At 39.5% G+C, this 12,714-nt stretch overlaps 1 protein-coding gene across 1 annotated transcript; it reads right to left on the reverse strand.

Annotated features, from left to right (window-relative positions):
* Positions 1-5,439: 5,439 nt before the first annotated feature.
* On the reverse strand, positions 5,440-12,006 carry LOC144738990 (sodium- and chloride-dependent GABA transporter 2-like). The gene is made up of 14 exons (XM_078622001.1): positions 11,748-12,006; positions 11,178-11,312; positions 10,934-11,074; positions 10,593-10,674; positions 10,326-10,458; positions 10,090-10,224; positions 8,516-8,619; positions 8,232-8,356; positions 7,740-7,852; positions 7,513-7,650; positions 7,064-7,166; positions 6,638-6,738; positions 6,216-6,386; positions 5,440-5,604 (listed from the first exon to the last, which is right to left on the reverse strand). Exons 1-14 carry the CDS (start codon positions 12,004-12,006, stop codon positions 5,440-5,442), a joined length of 1,905 nt encoding a protein of 634 aa, XP_078478127.1.
* Between the last annotated feature and the right edge of the window lie 708 nt (positions 12,007-12,714).

Consider the following 12,714-nt stretch of genomic DNA (forward strand, 5'->3'; position numbering starts at 1 on the left):
GCTGTTCATTTAGGTGACTAGTTTACACAAGCCAACTGCATATTAGACATACATCATCATAGGATGGACACTTTCCAACCAGCTAGGCTTTGGATGGATGGATGGATGGACGGATGAATTTAACGGTCATTGATCATTACCAAAGGATAGGGGCAGAGGCATCAGCTTATATCAATCGCCCCATTCTCACATTTTCAAAAGTAACAAATTGTCAAGAAAAACTGACAAGACAATAAACATAAAATAAATAATACCAACAAAGACTTCAAATTTTAAATCTCAATATTTGATCTAACGACCCTTGAATAACCATTGTTATTATTGTTGTATTCACACAAATGTCACAACTGCATTTACATGTCCGTAACAGGAGATGCTGAGATTGAATATATGATGTCACCGACCTAAGAACATCTTGTTTATCTTCATTCATTCATTCATTCATTCATCTTCTTCAGCTTATTCCGGCTACGGGTTTCAGGTTTATCTTCTGGCTTGTAAATCAAGGTTCAAAGGGAACTTGGGTCATTCCAAATGTAAGTGAATATGAACCCACAGATTGCTCAAGAAAAGCATGTGTGTCATTTGGGGTAGAATGGAGTCACAGAAGCTGGTTTGTCTTCTTTGTGAAAATCTGACAATACACAGGAATAGACCAATGAAATCATTCCTGCTTGTACTAGTCTGTTTGCAAGCCATGATGACGTCAGAGATTACCAGTACAACACCCACCTTGGCACAAAACCCTGCCAGCGACAAGCAGCAGACAGTGACTTACAACAGGAATATGAAAAAAGCCAACACATTGTCTTCACAACTACATGGGGGGAGACCAAAGAAGAATTTAATGACAAATGCCCCTAAAGGATTGACATATAGTAATACATTGTATATTACCATGGAGATGTGGTTATAAGTTGTTAAATTGTTGGTTTTACATTTCAACCATCAAACCAAATATAGTAGTAATCTCATCTCTGTGCTGTCAGGGATTTAAAAATAACTGTTTCACACTGAAGAGTAATTTCAGGGATCCTGTTGTGCACAAGCTGGATAAATGTTTTTTTGTATGTTTGTGAAGGTTCCCCATCATCCAGGTCATGGTATCTTTCTGGGTTAATTCAAGTCCAGTTGTCCACAAAATAAGACAGACAGACATTTTTTTTATTATCATGTAAAGGCAACACGGGTCTTAAGGGTGCTGAACACAGACACGCCCTGAACTTACAGATCTGCTAATTTTGCATTCAGGAGAATAAATCCCAAAGTAAAACTTGCAGTTTTTAGTCGACCTAAGGCAGACATGGAACATGTTAAACATACCCACTCTGTTTCAGATGATACACTTCTCACCCGTAGTAATGTTCCTGATTTGTTGATCAGTCTGTCTTTTAAAAAAATTACTTTAAATTAGTTTCATGTTGGAATGCTTTGAATTTGGATCGATCTGTGCGTACACCAATGGGGTTTGTTGTTGTGCTGCACAATTAATCATACAATAATGATGTGCAGCTCTTTGGTTCAGCTGAGGTTGCTTTTAAATAAAGTGTTGAGCAAACTGAGTCGACTGATATCTGATTTTTTTTTCCACAAGTAATTTGATTATCACTTTCTTTTTTGTTGCACTGTTCTATTTCATAATACACATACATGCTGGGGATTAAAAAAAAACATCATCATAGTGATAATATCCATAATATAGAGCTATTTATAGAGGAAATCATGATTTATATTCTTATTTTGAATGAGCTTATTTTCTATTTTCTTAGTCTTAGTATTTCAATCTTATATAATTATTCATATTTGTTTATTTTTTTTCCATGGTAGTGTAAGAGTGAGACAGTTGTAGCATCCTGATTTCCTGCCTTTGAAGATTTGAATAGTTGTGTGCTAAAACAACGTTGTGGACAAATAACGACAAAGCCTAGAACTGTGGTGACACTTCATCTCTACGTTTGAATTCTCTTCTGGTAATCAAGTAGGACAATTGCAATATGTAGTTGTTTTCTCTGTGACTAAATGCTTCGTTGGGTTGTAAAACAGACTCTTCCTTCCTCTAGCCTGCATCACATCGCAGCTTACACCAGTTCTACACCGTCTACATCTATACCATCGTGGGTCAGCTGGGTTCATAGGCCCTCCACCGCCTGACACCACATCCCCCATCTGACCCAGGCGACATGGCCCAGTTCAGTGTAAACACCAACACGTTCTCGGTTCGGACACCTGCCGAGCACGAAGGCCCAGCGGCGGACACGAGTTCTCAGTGCCCGGACAAGAGGAGGTGGCCACATCCCACAACGGAGCAGAGGCCCGGTGCTCGGTGGGGAAAACCAGCTCCGACAGACAAGCATACACCATTTTATCACCAGCTAAAACTCACTTTCACACACTAGAAAAAGCCGCTAAACACACAGGTAATGGCTGTGTTCGGCTAACCTCTTTGACTGGGGGGGAATTTCTTCTTGCAATCCATGGACAGAGACCGCAGGTCCGTCTGCATATTCTCCAGCAATTTCTTCACCGCTTCGGGACTGCTGGTCGACATCTTTAACGGCGTCTTCGACAGAAATCTCAAGAAACTTCAATCGAGGAGGAATGCGGGAGCACTGTCGCCCCACACCCTTTCACAGTGGGGAAATAATCCGTCGCTACTTTATTTGCCTCCCTGGCAAAACGAAATGAAAGCGCCGCGGTCCATTGACACCGCCTGCGCGCAGAAGAGCAGAGATGACACCGGCATATGTCCCGCTTCTTCACGGCCCACGGACAGGAGCTGGGGACAGTGGCATCGTCCTCCCGATATTTGTGTTTCTTCACAGCCCCTTACGGTTCGGAAATATTCGCCAGAATTTGAGCTGAGGACCACCAGCAGCCTTCAGCTCCGCTTTCCTTCCCACAATGCATAGCTGAACATTGACACGTCACTTCGACTTCCGTAAACAGTAAGCTTTTCAGAAAAAATGTCCAGAGCGTCTCCAGCTGGAGAGTTATGGTAATGCAGCCAGATGACGACAAACCAGGTGGAGGCGTTCCTTTATTCTGTATAAATTATGGTAATTCTGTATAATACAGCAGAGTGACCAGTGACGTGCAGTCAGGAGAGGCCCAACATAGAGAGAAAAAAAGGAAAATGGAAAAAAAATAAATTAAATGGTTACAGTTATCCACATCCATATACTGTAAAATTATTTTTTATTTAACGTAACCAATTTTAGCTGATTTTTCGTATTTCGTATACCGCTGAATACTGAGAAGTGACGTATGGTGAGGCACCAGCTGTCTGTGCCTCACCGGGGATTGATTGCTGTCTGTCGGTATTAAAATGTTCAAACTCTTGCAATATGACCTAAATTTCACATTGTACACAATTGTACAGTGTTGTTTTTGTTTGTGGTTTGCTTTTGGTCAACAACGGTGTGTGTGTGTGTGTGTGTGTGTGTGTATGGCCTTTCGTGTGATGAGTGATCACGAAACGGCTGTGAAGACGCGCGGGGTGAGGCACGCAATTGCGGTGCCTCCAGCTAGGGGGCGCGAGTGTTGATTCATTCATTCATTCAATTCATTTATCTTCTTCCGCTTAATCCGGCTACGTGTCGCGGGGTTGTGCCGGAGCCGATCCCAGCTGTCAATGGGCGGGCGGCGGGGAATACCCTGGAGTCACCAGCTCATCGCAGGGCCACATGAAGGACAGACAACCATTCACGCACACACTCACAGAATTTGCTACACATGGACAGAACACAGATTGACAGTGCCTGGCACTGTTGCTGAGAGGCAACCGTACATTTCTGAGGACATTTATCCAGAGGTAAATTAATGAGAATATGTACTAAATTAAGTTAGTTCAAGAATTACCTTAACACTAAAAGTGAAGAAGGAATGGCATTGCGCTAATGTAATCTAAACTAATGTAAATGTAATCTACAAGCAATGCAGTTGTAGATTACATTTCTGGAATAAGTACACCAATAAATATTACTTTTAGCCTCATATCTACCCTTTTGTTATCTATTCTTATTGTTTTATCCCTGTCCAAAACCACACAATTAATGTTATTAAAATTTCCTCAAATGTGTCCTTAAAGTCTATAAATGTGTGTTTGTTAATAGTACTCCTAATGATAATGTATTTTGTAAGATACAAAATATCTAATCCCTTGATATTAATAGATTTTTTAAAATGAACTATATTAAAGTATATATATACATATATACATAATTGATCATGGAAAGGAGGGAAAATTATGTTATTACTAATATTATATAAAAATTCATATTTCAATAGAAATGGATGCGTAAAACAAAGGTCATTTTTATTCAGTAAAAAAAAGTAACCATGAGTGTAAGTGTCCTCAATTCTTAATCAGAGATCATATGTACCATATATTAATTACAGCATCTAGAGAAATACACCAGATTACAAAAGACAAGCCAGTGAGGACAGAGTCTATGTGGCAGTTCACATTTTACACATACTGTATTTTACATTAGCGGGAAGACAAAAATCAGCTTCAACTCAAAGCAACAATATGAACACAATGAAAAACATAATATCATAGAAAACATAATTGTTGTCAGTTCAGCTATATTTCAAAATCCAATTTCAACTATTTATAGTATGATTTTGACAAGACAGGTTGAGTAAATTGGCTTGGACAGATATATTAAAAGTGCAGTATGATTGTATATAACTCCAAACTGCATTAAATGTATGTATTATAGTGTACCCATAATACACTTGTATCTCCATTATATCACATGTCAGAAAATTAGCAAAAACAATTAAAAGCATCTAATTTGACAATTGACCTCAGATTATGTGATCACATTACCTCTAATTTACAATGAAGGGGCCGTGTAGGTACTCCTTTTGCTGGCCACTTGAGTATGTAATGTAGCTACAAGATAAGAGATAACCACAAACTAAAATCATTGACTGAATCATTTGTCCTACCAACAAATAGAGGTATAGGTTAAATAAACTGAAGGAAATGTGAAGAAATTGTGTTTCTTGGCAAGTGCCACCATTCAATGCTGCCTGGGCTCCATCTGCAGCAGATATGTTAGTATCAGTCAAGTAACTGGCCTGTCATATTACACTAAATGTGTGTGAGAGATGTGCACAACAGAAAGAAAGCTTCCTTAGAAAGCAGACACTATAAAATGTAAATTCTCAGCCATCATGTAATAACAATGGCAGTATTTCTATGCACATGCTGGTGGGCAATGACATGGATACCATCATGTTGAATCAGTGTACATAGAAGAAAGCTCCAGCAGCAGATCAGCAGTTACAGGTGACTTTTACAGTCTAGGCCTGTTATGCCACCCTATCTGTTGAGGTATCACAGATAGAGCTAGATCAGGGCCTCAGAGCATCAAAGCTAAGAAGTGACCTTTGACCCCCGACAAGGTTCTGACTCCAACTCTCTGGTCTTTAACAATGAGACTCCTTCTCATCAACAGGGAAGTAACCATCCTTAGTCGGAGGTGCTTTCTGATGGAGACTGTCGCCGTCAGCGGCAAAGATGGCCAGCAGTCTCTCCTGCTCTTGTTTTGTCTTGGGTAGCTCAGTGGAGGGTGTTGTCAGGGAGAGCGAGGCGCTGTGAATTGGACAGTGAGAAACATGGCATACATCAGTTTTATAAATGTAGACACTAGTCAAATATTCAAAGCATGTTTTGAACTTTTACATTCTAAAATCAACTGGCAGGTTCAGAACAGTAACAACAACGTAGTAAAACGTTTGCCTCCCCATGCGTATATATCTTTTTTTTATTTAAAAAACATTTCAAACCATTTCTTCACATTTCAAACCAGTGTGTGGTGTATTGCACAATTCTAACAGTGGTGCCACCATTTGACATGTTCAGTCCTTGCACACACGTCCTTAGGGACCAAGAACGATTAATTTCTGAGTAGTCAGGGTGTGTGCTGCTGTTTAAGTGTATTGGACTGTATTTAACATATCTTGATGCAGTTGTAATAGCCCACAGACTCCATCAAAAGTGTTTTTGCCACTGCCCTCTGTTATTTTATTTGTTTGTACAATGTATATGATGTTAGTTATTAAACGGGATCTGAACCAATAACTGAACTGTTTTTAGTTTGTTCATCATTATCAATGACAAGAAGAGGAGAATTTTCCTATTTGCACACAGCTTTCCCCAACTATGTAGAGAGAGAAAATACGTGTTTTTATGCAAAACAAACCTCTTTTAGTGTCCCAGGAGTGTAATACAGTTTCACTGTCACCCAGAGAGGAATGCATAGCATTGAGGACAGAGCCAGGATCCAGCCTATTCCGTTGCCCCACCAGGGATATGTATATTCATTGTTGTATTTCAGAGGGGAATACTTGATCAAGGCGAAGGCAAAGGTTCCCTGATAAAACACACAGAGCAAAATTGAACAACTCTGTTTTGGTGATGTTTTCCTCTAGTGTACGGGTGATATATAAACCAAATTGTAAATAACAATGATTGACTTGGATTTAAGCTAACCATCACCTTGACATAAATATAAACCTGTATTTGAGAGGTGAGGGTAAATTAAAAATGTTGGCCAGCAGAGGTTGCTCTTCTGCAAAAAGAGGTTCTAAAATCACGTGTATACAAAGTGACTGAGAAACTGACAAAACATGTTGCAGGAGTGAAGAAAAGCCAGCAGTATTTGATGATGGGGCTGGGGCGATAGCCAATCATGTCCTCTATGTTGTCATAGAAACGGTCTGCACCTGTAAGTCATGAAAGATAAGAAAAAAAACAATGGGGACCATCAATGGGGACCATCAAGTCATTCTGAATGAGCGGTGAATAAGAATATAATAAACACACTTTAGGAATCTCAGAAAATAGTGATAAGAATGTCTGAAATAACAGTTTCATTTCATAGATATATATTTTATGGTTTTCGGGCAGACCTAGTAGACCTTTAAATATATTACTATTTTTTAAATCTCCCTTGTATGTACTTAAATATGTAAATCTGCATGAATAGAATACATGTGTTGTTGGGAAGAGGGTGTGCAGAGATACATGCTTCATGCCTCAAATTCTCACCATAAACCCAAGCGATGCAAACAGTCTCAAAAATTGCCACAAAGAGCAGGCACATCCCGCTGGCCGCATAATAGTCGAAAAGCTGGAAGATGTACATCCCTCCCTGTGGGAACACAAATAGCCTGTTAATCAGGAAATAACCAAAACAAGCAGCCTCATTTACAGGCCTCAGATTAATTAATTTTTGAGGGGATTACTGTGAAACACCAGCTGTTAGTGAGATTGAGATCAACACAGTTGTATATAAACAGCATAACGTCTACACTACTGTAATAATTCGATTTCACAAGCAACTCTGGCAACAGAACTGCTGTTTACTATGCTCTAAATTTATTGTTGACATAAATACCACAAAGTGTCAAAGGAAGATTCTGCACATCTACATTAAATTAATTCTTAGACATGTACTTTGAAAAAGCACTGTGAAGTGATGTCACAGTCCAACAAACCTCTGTCAACATGATCAGCCCCATGAGGAAAGAGACGACAGCCACAGCCAAGATGAAGAGCTCCCTGCGGTTTTTACGCCTGAAGGTTGACGGATACATGTCCACCATGGCTGTCACCAGGCTTTCCACACACACAAACTAACCAAGAAGGAAACACGACGTATGAGCTGTTATGCAGTATATCAGTACTTGTGATTATGATGTGTATGTGGATATATTGGTCTCACTTGACTGTCCAGTCCCAAGAAGACAATCATAATGAAGAAGCAGCAGGCCCAGAGCGGGGAGAAAGGCATCATAGATACCGCGCGAGGATACGCTATGAACGCCAAACCAGGACCTGAATGAGACCGAGCTCAAGTTACCATTGTTACTCATTCAGGATCCAATACTTTTAGCAAAATGTTCCACAAATGAGAAAATTTCCCTCATAATTCACAGATTTCCACAGTAATGATTACATTATATATTATATTATCAGCATCTTCAAGTCTCTTTTAAGCACAATATAAGTTAAATGTATTATAAGGATTGTAGTTATTGTTGTTGTTATCATTTGACAATTGTCACAATATTACATATAAGTATTTTACTATTATTTCACAATATTTTTTTTAATCCAATAAACTGTACAGTAGAAGAACAAAGGTACTATTGAATATGAACTATACCCAGTAAAAATAAATAAATTATGGACAACAACAAAAGAAAACACAAACCAGATTCAGCCACTTCAGAAATAGGTATGTTCTGCTCATATGACATGAAGCCCAGGATGGAGAAAATTGCAAATCCCGCAACGAAACTTGTGCCACTGTTCAGGAAGCAGAGCGACAGACAATCCCTGCATATAAAACAGAGGGCGGATTCAACTGAGAGACATTCGGTTAATTCGATTCAACATTCTCTAGAATACAGATTTGAACTTGTTCATGTAAAATGATAACAATATAAGGAATGTGAAAAAAACTGATATGATACAACCAAAAGTTTGCATCCTTACCTGTAGCAGTTGTTGTTATATTTGTTGTAACTTCCAAGAGCAGTGAGGCAACCCAGGCAGATGGCGTAGGAGAAGAAGATCTGGGTTCCTGCATCCATCCACACCTGTGAGAGGAGCAACAACAGCAACAACAAGAGTAATAAACATGGGGCCCATTCTGACAAGTGGGTTTAGAGAGAACCCTTAGTTTGTCAATCCTGAAAGGATGAAAACACTGCAGAATTTTCCTTTCTTTCAGGCTTGGTAAGATTTCTGTCAGTTTATGTGAAAAACAAATTAAGAAAACTGCAGTTTTTCTCAGATCCCACATCACATTCAGACCCACACTCCCCCAACTCTCCCTCTCAACTTCGGCCACCCAGTAAACTTTATTATCCAACCCAACCTTTCCAAGGCAAGAGTGCAGCACTCTTTTGCACTATTTTTGAGGGTCAACACACACTTGAAAATGCAAATGAGATTTCTTTTTATTCTTTCAATTCTGGTAAAGTGCTCCAAGAGCACTGGGGCATGTCGCTGAGAACAGGCAGACAACACTGAAGATCTGATTGAACCCAACGGCGATATATGAGCACTGACTGTGCCAGTTGCTAGAATTAAAAAAAGGGACATGAGTGGGGGACATCTCATGTCCCCTCACTCAAACTGCTTTTCAATGCTTTTTACAATGCTTTTACATGTTGTGTTGGGGGCTTGTTTAATCAAAGAGCTAGGAGCAACCAATTTTCTATTTAAGAGTTGGTTAAGTCTGTATATACATTGAAATGGAAGCACTAAGAAGTCAATAGAGCTTATTTGCCACCTGGTGGCCGTCGGAGGATAGGTCATAAACATGGGATGGGATGGGATAGTTTGCAAAATTGAACAATTAGATAGATGGGTTAGCAATTTCATGTCTCCATTTAACAATCACAGCAGTGCAAACTGATTCAAATCAATATGGCAGCATGTCAAGACAAGCCGGATTTGATTTTTATAGCGCAACAATTCACAACAACAGTTGTCTCATGACGCTTAGGATGAACTGTGTAGATATTGTATACAGTCTATGAAACAGATGCACGTTAACAGATGACTGATTATGTGCAAACATCACTCAGCCTCCTGTACAATTGCAGGTGAGTGCGTTTCCCTTTTCAAGTTAAGAGTTTTGCAGCGTGTTTTTTGTTTCGACAGTGATACAGAAAAAACTTCCAGCCAAATAGCTATGAGCTTGTAAACGATGGGTGAACGATGTCGATGTTGTCACGATTGTGGAAGTATCACTATCCTATCTAGTATTGTCCCTAACTATGCTATTGTTGCTAAAAAAATTGTCATTGTATTATGTGGGGTGGCCAGACAGAGATTTGTTGTTTTAGCTGAAAAAAAACTTGCTCTATTCACACCAATAAACTTGTGTTGTCACATACAGCTCTTGCGTTATCAAGTTCCCTCGGCATGAACAAAGAATCTGTGTCAATCTATGTCTGGATACGTATGCAGAGCTGTTGAACACATATGGCAGCACCTTGAGAATGCCCGTTTTTGTGAATGTTCAACTCAAATGTTTGCTTGTGCACTCTTTAACCTACCTGTGGGTCATAAAGCCGTCCCAGGTCAGGGTAGAGGTAGAAGTGGATTCCCTTGGAGGCTCCTGGCAGCGTGACCCCTCTGACCAGCAGGATCAGAAGCATAGCATAGGGAAAAGTGGCAGTGAAGTAAACCACCTGCACAAGAATGCAAACATTTTCTCATCAACCATTACAAATTCTGTATGGAACCTTTTGAATAACACATATTGCAAAAAAAACATAAGCAAGCAGTTCACCTTGCCAGTAGACTTGACTCCCTTCCAGATGCAGAAGTAGCAGACGACCCAGGCAACAGCCAGACAGACAACTAAATCCCAGTTTAGGGAGCCAATGTGATCAATACCTGAGGAAATTCTTAGTACTCTGTGTCTGAGGGGACATACGCACGTGCGCGCACACACACACACACACACAGAATAAAAAAATATACGCACATAAATATACATATATACACATAAGTATGTGCCAGAGAACATTTTCAGTCTCAAGCAAGCAAAACTTACTCCCAGAACTCAATGACAGGAGAGGTGGCATTTTCATGGTGACTGGCGGAGCTGTTGCCCCTCTGAAATTCCAGGCAGGAATCTGGAAATAGTAACGACAGGTGAGTGAAATAATTCCCCCAGTAAGACGAAGGAGGAAAATTGTGAAGATAATTAGTCATGAAGATAAATAGTTTGAAGAGGAAATCGGCGGTGACTTTGGCTAAGAATTAAGCAGTAGTTATTCATCAAAAGAGATACTGGAGATAGATAGAGAGAAATATAGGCAGATAGAAAGATAGATACATGGGTAGACAGATTGATGGACGGGTGGACAGACTACCGCACTGTACAGATCCTACCTGTGTTCCAGGAATTGTTGCATGACGCCCAGGGCAGGTCCCAAGTGAAGGAGTTGGACAGGTAGAAGATGGCCCAGGCTAATACAATGATGTAGTAGACATTCAGGAGAGCAACAATCACCTGGGTAGCATAGCCAACCCCTACAAGAGGAATAGGAAAAAAAATACATCACTCATACAACATTAAAAAAATGAGTAAAAAAAAATGCTCACACCAACGTTTCAAAGGGAAATTAAGGATTACCTTCAAATAAAGGGCAGATCTTCCTCCAGGAGGTGATGCCACCCTCACTGGTGAACTGACCCAGAGCTGTCTCCAGGAAGAAGACAGGGATCCCACAAGCAAACAGGAAGATGAGATATGGGATGAAGAAAGCACCTGGTGGAAGAATATATGCAAATGATAAATGAGCAATCGACCTCTTGGTTGTTATTTGTCTTCTTTTGAACAGATAATCAAGACAGTTGATGAAATCTGACAAATGTCCCAAGTTATGACATCTATCATTCATTCGTTAACATATGCACGTTTCTTTTTTCTTTTTTTCTGTCCACATATCGTGTGATTTAAGCTTTTACCTTACAATCCAAATTAAAGGGATGCATTAAGGGCATTATAAAGGGAATGGGAGGGGCAGAAAATAAGATAATCCTTTATTGCCCCACAGTGATAAAATGTGCATTCCATGGCTTAACAATGCACAATAAAACAACCCATGCATATAATGGCTGATAAAGCCAAAAGAGCCTTCCAGCTATATTCAGCCAAATGAATAAGCTTTAGTCAAACAGTCCATAAAAGCTCAGCTCTCACCTCCTCCGTTCTTGTAACAAAGGTAAGGGAAACGCCACACATTCCCTAGGCCAATAATTTCTCCGGCCACTGACAGGACAAACTCAAGCTTGTTGCCCCACTGACCCCTGTCCGTCATTTTCTTCTCTGTACTCGGCACAATGTCCACAGGCCTGTTGTGCCCATTGGGGGGCTCCACCTTCGACTGGTTCTCCATGTCACCTGTGTGTCCTTGAAGATACAGTAGAAGGGGGAATAAATCTCTTTTTTGCTGCAGCATGGTTGTGATACAGATTTCAGGGTGGCTGTGAGATCAGTGTTTCATATATCCTCCTAACAATAATTTATGTATGTTTTGAAATTTCAAACAATTCCTTTTTGAAAGAATATTCCCTGAAAAATATTATTTTTCAATTAAATATTGTACAGTCTATATTTGCTATTGGGTTATATCTGTTGGAATAATTCATTATATTCGTAATACTATTTTATATATTTAGACTTCAAAACTGCACTTTGAATGGTGCTGACCAGCTAAAAGTTATAATCATAAACCTGCAGGTTTTAGATGTCACCCTGCTCCTACATACCTGAACATCTAAACATGTAAAACCTTCAGGATAGAAGACCGGTTCTACACAACCACAGAGAGGTTAGGGTCCATCTATGTCTTATTTCTCTTTCCTCAGTTGATTGTCATTATTGTGTGTTTAGCAGTTAGTGAATTATTTTAATGAATAATTATTAACTAAGTAACTAAGTAAATAATAATTAACTAAGTCTTTTACTGCTTAGTAGTATATATTTTTTTTATATTTTTTTTGTTAGCAATGGACCTCTGAGTACCTTGGGACGTTCTTAAGGAGAATGCACACTGTCCATGTATGTTGCCATAAATACAGTACCTGTGTAGGACTATATGTCACTACTTGTCCTTTGCTTGAGGTGGTCAGTAATGGTTTTAATGTTACGTGACCATGTTAGAAGT

Source organism: Lampetra planeri, unplaced genomic scaffold (assembly GCF_965212315.1).
Source record: "Lampetra planeri unplaced genomic scaffold, kcLamPlan1.2.h2 scaffold_1250, whole genome shotgun sequence".
Taxonomy (NCBI): Eukaryota; Metazoa; Chordata; class Hyperoartia; order Petromyzontiformes; family Petromyzontidae; genus Lampetra; species Lampetra planeri.

Bases quoted from the DNA above. Each gene is read 5' to 3' on its own strand.
- LOC144738990 (XM_078622001.1), bottom strand. From the start codon at position 12,006: ATGCTGCAGCAAAAAAGAGATTTATTCCCCCTTCTACTGTATCTTCAA. The intron at 8,357-8,515 runs GTAAGGATGCAA...TTTTATATGCAG, and splicing joins TATAACAACAACTGCTACAG to GGATTGTCTGTCGCTCTGCT. The intron at 7,167-7,512 runs GTTTGTTGGACT...GTGTTCCCACAG, and splicing joins GGCTGATCATGTTGACAGAG to GGAGGGATGTACATCTTCCA.